Raw genomic sequence first — 17,623 nt, forward strand, 5'->3', positions numbered from 1 at the left:
CTTACCTTCAATATCACCTCTGCATACAGAGAACCACAGCAATGTTATAAATTTTGCTCTTAACTCTTAAATCATAAGCTCAATATGTACAAAACTGCTCATTTACTCAACATCCAATCACCCATGAGTAAATTAACTACTGTCTCATACACTATGAATTCTCCACACCCATCCTCCACAGTAATTCTTGGAATTCATTTGACACTTGTTTCTCTTATATTTGGGAGTCTCACCAGAGACCCAATATGCCTCTAAGCCCATCCTCTGAGATCTACATTCCATTCCCTTTCCTTTCCTTTTCAACTCACTCATGTTGTTTTATCAGTGTTTACACTGATTTCATGAAGTGGTTCCCCCAACAGGACCACAAGCTTCTTGGCAATGGGTTTCCATTCATTTTATACATTCCTCCAGGGCCTGTTGTGTTCTAGCACCTGAATGATAGATATAATAACTCTACAAATTCACTGCCCTCTTCTTGTCCACTGATTTTTTCATAATTCGGCTATCGATGCACCCAACAGACCATGCACCAAGGTTTCCACAACACTTCCTATGCACACATCTAGCACTAGCACCCAAAACACCTGCCCAATGAGGAACTTGTGAACGTGAGTTGTTACAGAAAAGCAAAAATGCTGAGGCCAAAACTCTTTCACCTTAAACAGTTTGCACCAAAAAACTCTCCACAACATCCTTAGAAACCACTTTGTCCCAAATGTGGAGCCATGCAACTGTCAGATGTCCTTTCATAACTCCTCTGTGTATCCACCCAACACACACACACACACACACCCTTTCACACAGCTAACATACTGTACTCAATTATCTCATTTTGGAACAGGAATCATTTATTTCTATGAATGTGATTTTAAAAATAGTAATCAAAATTTTCTCCAAATCAGGAAAAACCCCAAAGTAATTAATAAATATATATGTATGTATACATACACACACATATATATAATTTTGTGAATCTCTGTAACTTCGTTTTCATCTTTGAACTTTTAAATGGTAGCAGTGGAAGACTCAATGCCAAAGTTCATTTTGATACAGCTTTTTCAGGTCAATGAACATAGTTTCTTGCGAACATGAATCAAGCTTGCTCCAGCTCCACGAGGACTCCACCACAGTCTTTAGGATGGAGAAAAATCACCGGTTTTCCGTGTGCTCCTATTTTGGCCTCGTCACTTAGACTACGGATCTTCTTTTCTTTCAAATCCATCACAGCTGCATTTATATTATCCACCTTGAGAAAAGGAAATAAACGAGGACACATTTGAGACCGTGATAGCATCTGATGACTTAAAAGAAACTTTGCAAGCTCCTGTGGTCTCTCTATTGGGGGAGAACCATTCTTAAACCATCACGCACATCAACTCAATACTTCCAGAGAAGGAAAAGAAGTTGCTAAATATTCCTTCAGAATTTTCATCATTAGTAAACATTTCTCTTTCAAACCTAAATAATGTATGCTACACTTGATACTATTTCCTTCTGGCAGTACTACTGGTGACACTGCACAGTCGTTTTCTCCTGAGAGCCGTGGGTTCCTCATTTCTAACATGGAGATGAGGTCTGCCATATAAATGGGCAAGAGATTAAAATGATACCACAGAGAAGCAGCTCTTAGCACAGTGTATAGGCGGCACTCAACAAACACGACTGCCTCCCTGATCCCCGAACCTCCCACCTGCCAACTTCCTGGTTATTACTTTTGAAATCAAAAGTTCACACACACATGGGCATCATGACTCAACTGGCACCGAAATGTTTTCCTCCATTCTAAAAAGCCAAACATTTATAATTTTGCAACTCTCTTCTAAGTCCTTTCTAGTTTTTTCATATTTATTGGCAGTCAAGGAGTAAATGCGTCTCTATATACTTATGGAAAAATTATTCTCCTCTATCTTAGAAAATCATCCTCGTACACTGGGGACCCAGTAGATGGACAGAACGGTGTCACACGAATGCCCACACTCGTAGGCAGGCATAGATCACCCGGGAGTTTAATGTTTTCATAGCATTCCAAACAGTAAAAAAGAAAAACAAAACATAAAGAAACGCAAAGAATAATATAACACCCATGCACCCAACATATAGACTTGACAAACGTTCATATTTACACAATCTTATTTTCAAAGAGCCAAGCATTACATATACTGGATTCTAAAACTGGTTAAACAACCAATGAGGCCACTACATGTTACTGTAAATAACCCGTGATTTCTTCACACAACACACACTCTGCTTGTCCATTCCTGATACTGTTTCCTTTCAAATCTGATGCTCCATCAAAGTCGAGCCCCGGCTGGGACCACGGCCATCTCATGCGACCTTGAAAGAGTGTGTCTATTGTCATCCTTTTCAGCACAGCAGCAGTCCTCCTGATGCTTCCCTTGGTGTACCTGGATATAATGAATTTCTTTCTATTGAATTTGTCCTCTTCTTCCATTTTCTCAAAGTTAGCCTACATTCAGTCTTCCCGTTTGAAAGTCATTTTAAAATTGTACAGCATATGAACATTTAAACAGATACAGCTAAGAACCCCTTGACTACTAATATAATTTCCCTCTCCCGAGGGAACTACTGTACTCAGTTTGATATATGTTCTTCAAAATCTTAAAATATATTTATAATCCTTACACGTGGGGGTAATAGTAAAAAGTTCGACCTTGTCTAAAGAGAGGTCTGGCCTTGACTTCTGGGAGGTAATTTCTGCAACCGGATAGGAATGTCTTTGTTTAGAGAAGCAGCTGATCAAACTGGATCTGAAGGCAGAGCTGGCCTTGCCGGGAACCACGTGATTTAAGGAAGGAGCTTTGGGTCGCGTGGTCTCAGCAGTAGCTCTGTAGACTGACTTCAGCCCTGTGAGCCATCAGGCGACCAGTCAAGCTGGGGGTGGTGTGACCTCCCCTGGCTGGCACTACTCACGGACTGTCACACATCAGTGCCAATGGGGACGTGCCCGCAGGAAAACGGGAGCTTTGCGTTTACAACCCTCCCAGACTCTGTCCATGCATTCCTTCCTCTGGCTGACACCTTTGCAGGTCAAGTAAACTGTCACCAGAAGTATAACAGCTTGCAGTGAATTCTGTGAGCGTTCTAGTAAGTTCTGAGCCCAAGGGCGGTTTTGGAAACCCTCAATTTGCAAATGGTATCAGAAGGGTGGGTGGTTTTCTGGAGGAGTGCGTGTATTCTAAACTTGATAGTTGGCTCTAAACGTTGCAGTTTGACTAACTGATATGTATCTACATTAAAGTTATATATGAAGCATGTCTTCTGTATGCATTGTTTGTATTTTCCTTTTTATTTATCTCAGCAATTTTCCATGTCAGTACGTATAGGTTGACAATTTTTTTTAACTACTACACAGTGCTCTGAATAAACAACTACTTTATGGGAAATGCAGAAAGTGACCTAACCATCTCCTTACTAATCAACATTTAGGTTAGAAGAAGGGAAACCTGGACTCTTTCAATGGTCAGATGCTAAACTGAACAAGGAGAGCTTGGTGATTGAACTCGTGGACAAGAATCCACTGGCGTCTGAGGGAATATGCACAGGGCAGGGACCAGTGACGACAGATAAAAAACGTTAAAGCAAAATTTTTAAAATATGCAGGGCAGATTGTGATAGTCTAACAAAACTGAGCTAAACAAAAAGAGCCCAGCGGGAGTGACAGCAGCCATATTTGAAGGATAATTGATAATTTTCCATAATTGAAGACACGAGTCCTCAAGTAAAAGTAAATTTGCAAATGAAACAAGATAAAGACAAACCGATACCTATACACAAAACAGAGCAACCAAATATCAATGACACAGAGACTATCTGAAGAGTTCTCAGGGAAAAACATCAACAGTATACACACATACACAACTAAATATTGATGATAACTGCTGAGATTGATTCCTCAAGCAGACAAAAAATGATAGAGGACAAAGACAAGCCATGATAGCTTTCTGAATATTCTGGCTGTAAGTCCCTTACCAGGTATGTGATTTGCAAATATTCTCTCCCATTCCGTAGTTCCGAGGGTTGTCTTTACACAAAAGGTATTAATTTCGATGAAACCCAATTTACCAACATTCTCATTTATCACTTGTGCTTTTGATGTCATAGCTAAGAAACCATTGCCTGATTCTAGGTCACGAAAATGTACACCTATAAGAGTTTTGTATTTTAGCTCTTACATTTAGATCTTTGATGCATTTTTGAGTTAATTTTTACGTATGGTGACTACAGTTTTGGTTTTCGGAAATGCTGTCTTAAGCCAGATTTGAGGCCTTGGCTAGAGGCTGGGCTGGTCAGTTCTCCTTCTTGAGCAAATAATTAAGCCCACATCCCACTTCCCTTACCAGGCTCTCATACCCTGGGGCCAGTATGTGCCGACCCCAATGCCCCTACGACAGCTAGGTGCAGTCCCTACGCCCAAGGGCCCACAGAATTACTCCAATTAGCCAAGCTAGAGGGAGCCCAGAAACCTAGCTAACCCCCTCCACGTGCCCCACTAAGCTGCTCCCTATACCTCCAGCTTACTGTTACCTGTCCCCAGGTGCAACCCCAGTGGTCAACATGGCAGCCTTCCTTCATTTGGAGCCCTAAGACACAAACAGTTGTGCCTGTTATCTATCCAAGTGTCACTGTATTGTGTCCTGCCATCAAACGAATTTTTAAATCTTATAAAACACAGGGCATGAAGTACGAGTTCCAACACATTGTTCTGCATGTGGCTATTTCATTGTCCCAACCCATTTGGTGAAAAGACTATTCCCCATTGATGGTCTTGTTAAAAATCAACTTACTGTAACTATGAGCGTTTCTGTCTGACTCTTAATTCTACCCCATTGATCTCTGTCTGTCCTTACGCCTCTACCACACTATTTTGATTACTGTGGCTTTGCAGTAAGTTTGAAATCAGGAACTGTGACTCCCACAACTGTTCTCTGTCAAGACTGCTTTGGCTATTTGGGATTCCATGCATTTCCACACGAAGTCTAAGATAAGTTTGTCCATTTCTGCAAAGATGTCAGCTGAGAATCTGATAGGGATTGCATTGAATCCATAGATCAATTCAGGGAATATTGCCATCTTCTGTTAGAGAGTTGTTATAAAATTTATAATTCTTTAAGAGTGCTCCTGAAGCTTTGTTTGGCCAGAGTAAAAAGAATCAAAAGTAGATACATGATCTACTTTAAGGGAGCATAAGAAATGCAAAGCACTCTGATTTTGGAAATTAAGTCTGTCCCCCTAAATAATAAAAATAGCACAGTGAATAATAACCCACTGAAAGATGTGCTTTTATAGGCCTTTGTACAATTAGAGTTGTGCGTCATACAACTCTGTGACACCTGGAATGCCATTAGTGAAAATCTGGGCTATTCCTTCAACTTCTTATCAGCTATTTTTTTTGGTGGCGGGAGGTGAGTTATATCCGTGTCTGGGAATATATTTTCATTTTCTTCTGAGTGACAGTACTCTAAATAAAAAAAGTTTGCATTGTCACAATCAGAATTCAGAATCTTCAGGTAAATCTTATACTCTCTTTGGTCCTCAGCTCCCCCATCTGAAAATGGTAACACAACCACATGCGAAGGCAAGGAGTCAAACAAAATAAGATCTTTACAAAAACATTAAGGTATGGGCTCTTCAGTGATGTGATGAATAAGTAATAATGTGCTACTTTTAATGGTGCATATTTTGATTAATTTTTAAAATATGGCTTTTTATTTTAAATAAAATTATCATGGTACTAATTAATATCAATAATGAATGAATGTAATCCTCAAACTGATATAAATCCATGAAAGTGAAAATGAAAAGTCTGGATAGGGGAGGCCAGATGGCTCAGTTGGTTAGAGCGTGAGCTCTCAACAACAAGGTTGCCGGTTCAATTCCCACATGGGATGGTGGCTGCGCCCCCTGGAACTAAAGATTGAAAATGGCGACTGGACTTGGAGCTGAGCTGCACCCTCCACAACTAGACTGAAGGACAACGACTTGGAGCTGATGGGCCCTGGAAAGACACGCTGTTCCCCAACATTCCCCAATAAAATTTTAAAAAGTCTGGATAAAATACTTGTGCATCAGTCTCCCCCCACACTAAAAACTCAGAGAATTATGCAAACCTAACACTGTTCTCACTGTGTGTGGTTCAGAGGGCTCCCGTGTATTCTTCGGGGTTATTTTAGAAGAACATACATTTACCTAAGCTTCCGTATTTGCTACATACATAGAGTCTGGTGGTGGTTATGTAGAAAGGATCCCAAATGCTGCTCTCCGCTGAAATTCTCACCAGTTGAAAGTAAAACATTAAAAAAATAATAAATTTATTTAATTGCCAGGACTCTTATTCCAAGATCATTTCTCCTTTTTCCTCTTCTTTAGTTTTCCTTCGTAATAAAATGCCCTTTCTTTTACAAAATGCTGTTAGCAGTAGATGGAAGTTTAAAAGGGTTTTTTTTGCTAATAACAGAAAATTTAAAACCTCATCACGTTGCCCATTTTTTTTGCTTTGTTCTGTTCCCAGGAAATGTTATCATGGAATGAAACCCTCAGATCTGGGAATGGTGACACACAGATCCCCTACAGAGTGAAGTAATTCCCTAGGGTTTATCATAAAGCCAAACAGAGAAAGGAATTTTGTGAAAAGCAGAGTGTTTTCCCGCCTTGGTTGAAGAACAGACATTCCCCAGCATGTAGGAAAGAAGTTACTCACTAGCCTTTTAACTGTAAGTTATATAACTTTTCTTTCATAAGGACTACATGCTCAATGAAAAAAAGATCTATAAAACATACAAAAACATAAACAAGGAAGTCACCTCCTGCCTGACCACTCAGAACATAAAACTGTTACAACCGCTTGTTGCTTCCCACTTTATCACGTGCTTTTTCCCATCAGCCTAGGCCAGTAAGGGTGACCCCAGGAACCGGCTGCCAGGATCTCTGCAAGCCTTCCTCAGTGGATAAACTTCCCTCCACGTAACCAGCCCCATCAGAGCTGCTGGCCCTCCCTCAGCAATGCGTCTCCGCCCACAGGTCTCCCATCACGCCCACCTGGCTCCCGCCTCACTGTGCCAGGTCACCCAACCCCCCCGCCCCGGTCGAGGCCCTGAACCCCAGTTGGGTTGGGCCCTCCGTGCATGAAAGGAAGTCCTCCTGCACAGATATGTCCAGTGTGGACCCTGTATCAGGCAGGAGGCCTGCAGGCGGGGACACCCACAGGGGTCACCATCCCCCCAGCACCGATGCCCCACCCACAGTGAGGCCTGGCCCTGCCGTTCCACGCTGGGTGCCCCTTACACACACACACACACACACACACACACACACACACACACACACAGTGTCCATGCCTCCCTCACCCTGCACAGGCTCCTACGCTCCACCTGCCCCCCATATGGGTGCCCCCCTCAACATGCTTGGGCTCCCTCCCTGCAGTGGGCCGGCCCCCATGCTGGCACCGGGATCACTCTGACACCCTGCTCTGGACCAGCCGTGTGGGCTCCCTGCGTGGCCTCTGGCCTGCCCGTGGCAGGCAGCTCTGGCTCGTGGATACCTGCTTCACCCCATGGGCCCCAACTCCTGCTTCGGGCTCTCCCCACCAACGCGGACAACTATTTTGCTCAGCCCCACCTCAAGCCTTCAGGACTGAGTGGGGTGGGGAAAGGAAGTGGGAAGGGGCCACGATCACTTTTCCTGCTGTGCATTTCCCTTTTGTGTGGCTACCAGCAAGCAATGTTTGGCAGGAGGAGGTACACTCCTCGCCCGGCCCTTCGGTTTCTCTCTGCCTGACATTTCCTTTCTGCTCCAACTTGCACTGTGGCTTCTATTTATCCTCCTGTCAGTCTCCTCCAACCCTCCGTGCACAATGCAGGGCATGCAGGAGTCAAGGAAGCAAGCAGGCCTCTCCAGGAGGCAGGGACTGTATTTCCTGCAGCTACTCACCCCCAGCATCAACGCAGGGAAGGTCACAGCGATGCTGGAAATACTGACCCACCAGGAATATAACACAGACAAAGATCCCAGCCAAACAGAACATAAGGGCGCTTTGGGGAGCGGAGCAGAGTCCAGGACGACCCCTGCTGTGCAGTCTTAACCCCTTAGCCGCTGAACTCTGCGTGTGTGTGTGTGTGTGTGTGTGTGTGTGTGTACACACACATGGGCTGTATCTGAGAGGTCCTGGGAAGCCTCCTTCTGGAAGGAGAGTCTGCTCAGGAAGCTTAGAACAGCAGCTGTTTACCAACCAGCACGGAAGCATTTGAATATCCTTACAACATCAATACAAGTGTGTTGAATAAGTGAATATGTTCAGTGGCTCTTGAGGTTTGCACTGTCACATACCTTGGTGTCTAAGGGAGTCATGTAGGGACAGCATGGCTAGTTCTCGTTAATACCAGAAGTGTTTCCTCAGAGAGAGGCCTGTGGAAGGCAGGCACCATCAACACAACCGTGCCAGAAAGCAGCAGGCACTCCGGCCACATGTAAGCAAGAGGGCGCTGAACCAAACTTCCTCTGCAAAAGGCAAACACGCAAGTACAGAAATTCGGGCAAACCTCACTAGAGGAAAGGAAAGCCCAAACTCAACACTGAGAAAAAAATGGGGATAACTCATGTGACACTAACCCATGTAGGAGAAAAAGGACATTTTGCCTAAAATCTTGGTAGAGTCAACCAACAACTATAGTGCGTGCCCACAAGAGACACGCCGCCAAAGGGGGGGCTTTGTATGAGGCCCCGGGAAAAGGAACAGAAAGTGCCCTGGTGATAATTACAGAGGAAAATCCATTCTCTGATGGGTGGAATTAACATTTTTTTAAAAATGGCATTAAAAAAATAAATGGCTATGAAGCAGGAAGCAACAGCAGATTGCGACCATTTTCAGAAGACACACTTCTGAGTTGTTGCCTGCGCCCCCAACAGAAAAAGCTTAAGTACCAGTGTACGGGGCATCTCCTGCCTCCCACCTTACAAAGTGCCCATCTCTCGAGTCTCCTTCTATCTACAAAGGTGAGACAGGCCGCCCACCGGTGCATATGTGAATGCTGCCAGTTCCCAGGCCTGGCTATCGGGAAATAACACTGTTCTAGAGCTTTAGAGGTTTTCCACACTTTCCTTTAATGTACTGACGGCTACGGCACCTTTAAGACGTGGCCACAGATTCTTTGGAACTGCTCCATCAAGAGACCTACGTCGTCTCTCTCCCCTTGCATCCCATCTGCCTTGAGCCAGAGACAGCAGCGGGAGCTGTGGGGCTCCCGAGGCTTCAACAGAAATGCCACACAGCCCTGCCTGGCTCTTGGGACTCTCCTCTGGCCAGAAGAAGTCATAAGCCAACTGGCCCGTAAGAAGTCACTCTACCCTTAAAACTACTCTCAGCTTGGGAAGCACAAGAGGTCACACGTAGGTGGTCCTGCTCAGGGTCTGGCTGAGTGCCCGGCTGCCAGCACATGGGAAAGGCGTGGGGCACTGCCCGGCTGCCAGCACATGGGAGAGGCGTGGGGCACTGCCCAGCTGCCAGCACGTGGGAGAGGCGTGGGGCACTGCCCGGCTGCCAGCACGTGGGAGAGGCGTGGGGCAGGCCTGGCCCCGGCGAGCCTTCCCATGACGCAGCCCGTGAGAAATACCAAGCAACAACTGCCCAGCAGAGCCCTTCCCCAAACTCCCAACACACAAAATGCCCGGAAAACTAAACGCTGTCAACACCCCAACGTTTGGGGACAACCTATTAGACGGCAACAGTAACTGGAATGACCACAGATGTCTTTTCTGATGGATGCTGTCACTTTTTGTACTTCAAATGGAAGACAATTTCAGACCCAAGCTGTGTCAGCCAGAACAAACGGGGTCAGACTGCGGTAAAAGAATGAACCCTGAAATCTCCGTGGCTTCACTCAACAGGACCCTATTTCCTGTTCAAGGACAGGTGAGGAATCTTGCTCTACCTGGAAGTCGGGGAACCCAGCGCCAGCACCTGGGGACGACTTCATGTCACAGATGGCTGATGCAGGCGACGCTAATTCCCAGGTTTCCATCTTACAGTGTATCTTCCCTCAGAAAAAGTGTCGTGCTGTCCTGGCAACACCACTTTGAAAAATTACCAAGTATGGCATAGATTGGTGGCCCCCAGTACCCATAGCAACCCCGTCCGTCCGTCCATCCATCCATCCATCCATCCATCCATCCATCCATCCGTGTTTTAGCAGAGCACATCACTGCCTGGCTACAGACTACACTTGCGGTCATGTGACTGAGCTCAGGCCAACGGGCCACGACCAGACTGCCAGGTGTAATTTCTAGGTCATCTCCTTACAGCCCGATGCCCTGTATCCTCTCTCTGCTTCTCCCCCGTCTGCTGGCACCTGGTGATGGCTGGAGCCTCCCTGTAAGCGACGTTGAGAACGCAGGCCTTTCCCATCAGCCTGGGACGGGCCACTCTCAGTCTGAGAACAGAAAAATCAAATCTCTGTCTACCTGGTGAGGCCACTTGATTTTTTACGGAGAGTGGAGAATAACGATGGGGAGTGTCACACTAACGTAGCAAGTAACTAACCACTTTTCACACCTTCGGCTGTTGCCTCCCTTCATTTTATACTGATTTACATTTTCACGTCCCCTCTTCACCTCTACTTCTAAATTCGCTGTTAACATTACTGAACTTGCACTATTCGTCACTTAACTGAACTTGTAACTCACACCGTGGCTTCCTTTGAAGACATGGGCTCTCTGATGTAGGACACAGTGCAGTGTGGGAGAGGGAGTGACTTCAAAGGCTGGTTACCCTGCTTCTCATCCTGGGAGGTCCTCAGACAAACCCTCAAGTCCACTGAGACTTGCAGCCAAATTTAAGCTAAGAGAGGGATCAGGGCGAAATGTCAGCCCTTGTTTAGCTCCCTTGCCTAAAGTCTGACAGCTCCCCCACCCCAAATTTCCAACTCGGCTCATACAAGATAGCGATCTGACACCGTGGCTCTCAGTGCAGACCGGAGCCAGAACAGCTTGGGCTGGAACCCCAGCCTCGCACTTCCTGCTCACATGACTCCGGGCAGGCTAACTACACGTCTTGTTTGCTGAGCTGCCAAGTGGCACAGACAGCGCCCTCATCAGGCAGCTAGGAGGATGCACGGAAACAACGCACATGGAGTACTCCGCGTGCTGCCCGAGAGCCCTGCCTTTCCACACGCTATTCCCTCGGCCTGGAAGAGCTTCCTCGTCTTGTCCACCTTGGGAATTCCTTCAGATGCGTCGGCCTCACACAAGCCACCAGTCCTGCCCTCGCGGTGCTGCTGAGAAGACGCACATGTGACTGCTGCTCGTCCAGCACACTGGTGGCCTGGGTGACTGGCCGCTGCTGGGGACACAGTCGTGCCCTGTCCACCGCAGTGTCTGAGGCCTCAGTGGGACACACACCGCACATCCTCAGGTCTGTCCGCAACACGAACCACGTAAGTCCTGAACGCACTCTACAACCAGCGCCCCTCTCTTCTAGGTAAGGAATGAGGCCTAACTATTAATTAGGTCATTCCTCCTATCAAAAGATTTCAATGGACGCATAATGGTGTTGCTGATATTCCAAGGGGCGGTTATCTGAAGACGGACATCCACAGGTCAAAGCTCTCTAACGAGAACATTGTCGTCTAACACGTCGTGTTTTTTCAGGAGTTGTTAGCCCAGGCCAAGTGAGACGGTCTTAAAAATCAGTCAGTCGTTGAAAATGCATTGCTTTTGTGATGAGCAACTAGTTATTAGAATTTTAAGAATACAAAATAATTATTTAGCATGTATATGGAAATTCTTACTTTATAACGTCTTTTCCCTGCGCTAGTGAAGGTAGTTATATTCCTGTTACACGGGACGTCACATATGATCAAGAAATACTATAGTGAAAACTCAAATCTGCTTTGGCCACCTCTGACGGCCTTTACGATGGCTGTTGAATCGAGATTTCAATAAACTCTTTTATTATTTGCAGCTTTCTAGAGGGAAAGAGAGTACATCTATCAATCCGTCTTTGAGTAAGGGGCCGTAGTGCCATTAAAGAACTTAATACGTTTCTCCCAACAGTGACAATATGTGGTCCTGAAAAGTAAAAGATATTTTGTAAGAGAGCAATCAAAAGCACCAAGCATTAACATTACTAAAATACCTCAATGCAGACGTGATGCATTCCGCCAGCCTTGTTTTTCTGCAGAAAACCTGCGATCGGACTGTCACTTCCTAGTGGATGAAGCAGTTCTATCTTGGTATTTCCCAGGTTGACGAAGACGACAGACACTCCATGCTCAGGAAGGGGGACCGCCTCACTGACTTGGGCCCCCAGAACATTCTTATAAAATGCCTGAGCCTTCGCCAAGTCTGGCACTGCCACGGCCACGTGATTGAGTCGACCCAGGTTCCACACAGGCTCTGCCACTTGATGCGAGGGCTGGGATGTAGAAAAAGCTCTTACGGTTGGAACTGGACTTTGAAGTCTGGAAAAAAGCCCTGAAAAACGGAACAGCAGTTGACATCCTTCTTTTGAGAATGAGGGCACTTCTAAAACTAATTTTTAAAAACCTAAATAAACTAGACATGCAACAGTTACTTATATACCTATTATTTTTAATTATTGGAATTAAATCAGGGGAGATAAAGGGAGAAACTTAGGTCAAAATTACTCACTCTGCTCTGAAATAACTGTCTGGAATTAAAAAGCGAATTCTGAGCTTTCAGAAGAAAAAAAATGACATTTTCCATAATGGTTTATATTTACTGATCACACTTACAGGATAGCTGCATTTCATTAAGAATTACTTGCTATTCTCTGCATTTCACAAAGGTTAAGTTTGATGTGATAGTCAAATACATACATTTAATGATGAGAACAGGCCATTTTCTCCCCTATCTAACACCGCTTTTTTGTCTGATGTTCTATAATAAGTTCATTGAAGCCATGACCACACAGTAGTTTTCAATGTGTATTTTGTTTGAATAATTATCAACTAAGGAAAATGGCTCATTGTTGGGGAAAAACAAGCAAAGATCAAGAGGGTCCCCTAACTTCTGAGAATTTCCTCTGAGACCAGATCTTTTGAAATTGTTTTTTTATAATTTTGAAGGATTAGAAGCAGAACTGCTTCTGAGTGAGAACCTGAAAAGACCTGAAATGCGCTCTCCTTGGGTATCACTCTGCTTCCTCAGGCCCCAAACACTGGACTCTAAGAGCCAGTCTCCCCAGAAGGAAAGTTCTCTACATGTACGAGGTCTAGCTACAACTTGTAAAACTACATCACTTAATAAAAAAGTATGAAATAGCAAACTGAAGAACACATATTTTACACAATTCGTTTTTAGCTCTTAATGCAAAGCACTTGGAACAGTAGCTGGTATCATAGAGCTTTAGCTGACATAAAATTAATTCCCCTCTACTGAAAATTTTGATAACAAGGAAATGAAAGCGACAGTATTTGTTGGTAGTTAAGACCATAAACCTTGTTGGGAAAGGCAGTCTCAGGTGTGCAGTGTTTCAGCCCCCACGAAGCCACATGAGGGTCGGCCTCAGGCCTGCGACGCGTCCTGACCACGAGATAAAGGGCCCACACAGCCTGTGCCAGGCCTGTCACCTTGTGCTGGCAACGTCTTTCCCTCTGTCAGGCTCAGGGAATGCTCGTTTGTTTCTGCTTCAAGCGTGAACATCACACGGCCAACCCCACTGCTACCTCTGTCCTCAGAGGGAAAGGGTTCTCACACGACGGGTGTGCACAGGCAAGCTGTCCTGTGGTGGCCACTGGGAGAGACCCGTTGGCCAGGGGGACCGACATCCACTATTGAAGCTGATCTTGCTCTGACGCTTCCCTACGTAAGTCAAGCGTTGTTCCACCCAGTTGGAGACTCTGATACCAAGATGCAAGGGACAGAAGAGCAGAGAGCCCTCCCCTGGGCCTGGTAACCGGGGGTGCATCCCACGTCAGCCTACGATGGTCTGCCACACTCCGGCCTGCGTTATTGATTACTGAAATACCCAAAGGTTCTCATTTTCAATAGGGTGGCAGAGCCCTGGTCTCTGGGGTCACTGCATTATCATGACAGCCAAGGGACATTCCCAGTACACATGTACATAAATGTACAATGGAAAGTAAATTTCATAAAAGGAATACCCAATCCTCACCAGATGGGATGTGCTCTGGTATTTTCTATTCTACCGTATTGTGTTTCATTTAAAAAAAAAAAATACTTGTACTACCCACTAAATATCTACCTTGCTGGTTTGTTGTGAAGACTAGATATATAGCATAAAAATATAATACAGTGCCAGACATATATGATAGGTACAAGATGCATTCAGCCAGTCTTGTTAAGGACAGACAACGACGGCTTGCTGGTTGAGTGACATGAGGGTTATCTGTTGAGACCAAGAAACTCTCTCGAGGGCATGGTGGTAGGAAATTTTAAAAACACTAACAACCAAGAAAATCGTTCACCAAACTGACCATCCCTTCTTTCCTTGCATCTCTACCATGCGTGCAATTTGCAATGAAAGCTCAATACAGAATGTATTTGTATTTAAAAAAAAACAAAAAACTACAGGTAGGGTCAATGAGCTTTTGAGTAATATGCACATGAAGTTGTTTGCTTTGTAAAATTTTAAGGGTATTTTAAAATGTCAAAAATTTGAATATTCAAATTTTTCAAATTCAAAATGTTATATATTGACTAGGTATTTCGGAATTCTCCTTAACAGTGTTATCTTTACAAGAGATGGGGCAGCTGGACGTTCCCTGGCGTCCTACTACCAGCAATGGAACAGAGAGAAATGTCAAGGGAACAAATCAGAAGACAGCCCAGTGAAGGTGAAGTTTTATATACGATGCCAGTTTGTTTAGGGACATTTCAAAAACTCTGGCCCCGAAAAAGCAGCCTCACATTGGAAGCCTCACTATCGTTTATCTTTCTCCAAAATTTCCTCATCATTTGGGAGTGGGAGGAGAGAGAACAGTTTATTAGAATGCCTGGTTCTTTGTCTTCTACTAGAACACAAAATGTTCTTAATATGTTAGGAAAATAGATAACATCTTTACATAATGTAAAAATCAAGACTTTCTAGCCATTATACGCTTACCTTATCTTATGTCTAGAAATGTACACTCGTTTCAGAACGGAAATATCCCTTTACTGGTTTTATTTGACGCCTAAAGCATATGTTCTAGGAATAGAACAAAAACAGTGATACTGGTGAGAGTTCAATAATTCAGCTTCGTTAAAATGAAGGATTTTTAAATGGCCAAAAAGCACATGATGAGATACTCAACATCATTAGCCATCAGGGAAAGGCAAGTCAAAACCACAATGAGATACGACCTCACACCCAGTGCTGACGAAGATGGGAGAAACTGGAACCCTTGTACATTGCTGGTAAGAATGTAAAACGGTGCAGCTGCCATGGAACAGGTTAGCAGTTCCTCAAAACGTCAAATACAGAATTACCATACAACCCCCAAATTCCACTCCTAGGTACCCAAAATAAGTGGGAACAGGGACTCAAACAAAGAAGATATTAAACACATAGTATTCTTTTCATGTTTTGATACAAGCATACTGAATTATTATTTTTCCAAGTTAAATTAGCTGCTTATAGGAACTCTGTCACTCGCCCACACTACTCCTGGGTGCTGTTGCTTTAACGGGGGAACTCCTTTTAATGTCATATAGAAGTGGAAACTAGACTCATAACAATTCTGCCTCTCGAGAACCTGTAAGCTGGTTAGCCTGCCCAATGCAGACATGCCCCAAACAGTCTCGAGGCATTCGCCCCACTGCTGGGATTCAGAATCAGTGAGGTCAGAATATTCTGGTGGAATCTGTCACCGATCTGACCTCACCTTCCCAGTAGGCACCCATGGGTTTATTTCACTGTTACACAAAATCACAAATTCTGAAGTGGGACTGGATCACGCCATCACCCGGCTCTGCCTATTAGGCTTCAAGGACATAACACAGAGACAACAGTAATAATAGTCCAGTGAGCACTGTAAGCCTCACAATAATTCTATGCGTCAGATACTCTTTTTCCCACTGAGAGACAAGGAAAATAGGGCCTGATGAATTTTCTTCAAGGTCACACTAAGTGGCGTATCTGCGCCGCAAGCCCAGGTCTACCTGACACCAAAGTTAATGTTAAAATGTTATGTTTAATTTTCTCATTCCTCTGAAATTCTTTACCATTCTTTTGATTCTGTTTTGAATGGTTAGTGTATGTTCTACGAGCAATATCTACTTTGTAAGAGATGGCTTTCTAAGAGATGACTGTCTTATTTACTGATTCACTTATTTATTGCTTGCAAAGGGCTACTTGCAATGGTATGTGAGAGAAGATGCTGACTTGTTTTACCAAGGAGAGGCAGGAGGGCCTGGGAGGGCGTGTGATTAGCAAAACTTGAGTATCACCTGTTCATTAGAGATTCATTTTAACAAGCTGTGCTCAGCCTGTTCTATTTTTCTCACGTACACGTATCACTTCTTTAAACTGAAAATGTGCGGAGACTATTACGGTGCATGTTTTTGCATGTGGCCCATCCCTTAGCCAAGGTGACTTGCCATGACAGACGCGTGAGAAATGTTGTGATTGGTAAGAAAGGCCATCGTGATGGATCAAGAACAGATTCCGTTTGAGATGGGACTCCAAAGGATGCTTGCAACGGCAACTTTCAACAGGTGGAATAAAGAGCACTGTCTAGGAGAGAAATCTCACCTAATGAAAGGTCCACCCCCTTGGACACTTTGGAAGGTGCTAACCGGAAGGATTTATCACAAACGGAGAAACTCTGAGGCTTATCACTTGGCACTTCATTCAGATGAAGGGAAATAGTTGCCCTCTGATGCGGGAGTAAGAAAAAGAGAGAAAAGTGGAGAAAATGGGTGGACTGAGTCAGAAAACTTGGTTTTCTATCACCACCGATTCTATGAAGCCTTTTTTTTTTTAAATAGACGTGTGGAAAACGCAAGGTCCCTTCCAAGTGCATCTGCTTTGACAGGTGCCGTTTATATAGAAGATAAGAACCTCATGAGGGAATGCGGGTGGAGTCAACACTCCTTTGGTGTTATTTCCACACTGACCTCCAAGTGCTCCCGGCAGGATCCTGGACGTGCTCGGAGGTCAGCTCACGTGTTTTTACAGGACTCGCCCTTCTTTCTGGTGCCCCCCCCCCGTCTCTTCACGGTGCTCGGTAAACTGAAACTCGCTGTCCCTCTGCCATTTGCCTGTGTCCCGGCCTTTCTATCCCCTTGGACAGGGACCACACTTGAAAAGGGGCAACGTCAACCCCACCCGCCTGTGAGCCTCACACACAACCAGGAAACCCCGACTAGGAGCAAACCTAAGTCGCTCCTGGAGGATACCTCCTTCTGCACAAAGGTGCTGACAGCGGCTGCGGGACGCGCCGGAGCGCTGGGCGCCGCCGACCGAGGCGCGCGCGCCCCCCGCGGCTCCTCCCGCCCCGCGCCTCCCGCCCCGTGCGCCCCCCACGGGGTATTCACCTCCCCCGCTCCAAGCCGCCGCCGCCGCCGCCGCCGCCGCCGCCTTCAGCACGTGAGCCATGGTGGGAAGCGACCACCTCAATCCCGACGTGCGTCCGACGCGGTGCGG

At 45.2% G+C, this 17,623-nt stretch overlaps 1 protein-coding gene across 1 annotated transcript; it reads right to left on the reverse strand.

Moving 5' to 3' along the window:
- Positions 1 to 830: 830 nt before the first annotated feature.
- On the reverse strand, positions 831 to 17,612 carry MCEE (methylmalonyl-CoA epimerase). Its single transcript, XM_033099946.1, has 3 exons — positions 17,515 to 17,612; positions 12,149 to 12,486; positions 831 to 1,249 (listed from the first exon to the last, which is right to left on the reverse strand). The coding sequence occupies exons 1-3, from the start codon at positions 17,573 to 17,575 to the stop codon at positions 1,097 to 1,099; spliced, it is 552 nt and encodes a 183-aa protein (XP_032955837.1). The 5' UTR covers positions 17,576 to 17,612; the 3' UTR covers positions 831 to 1,096.
- Positions 17,613 to 17,623: the final 11 nt, after the last annotated feature.

This window comes from Rhinolophus ferrumequinum, chromosome 28 (genome assembly GCF_004115265.2).
Source record: "Rhinolophus ferrumequinum isolate MPI-CBG mRhiFer1 chromosome 28, mRhiFer1_v1.p, whole genome shotgun sequence".
NCBI classification, from domain to species: domain Eukaryota; kingdom Metazoa; phylum Chordata; class Mammalia; order Chiroptera; family Rhinolophidae; genus Rhinolophus; species Rhinolophus ferrumequinum.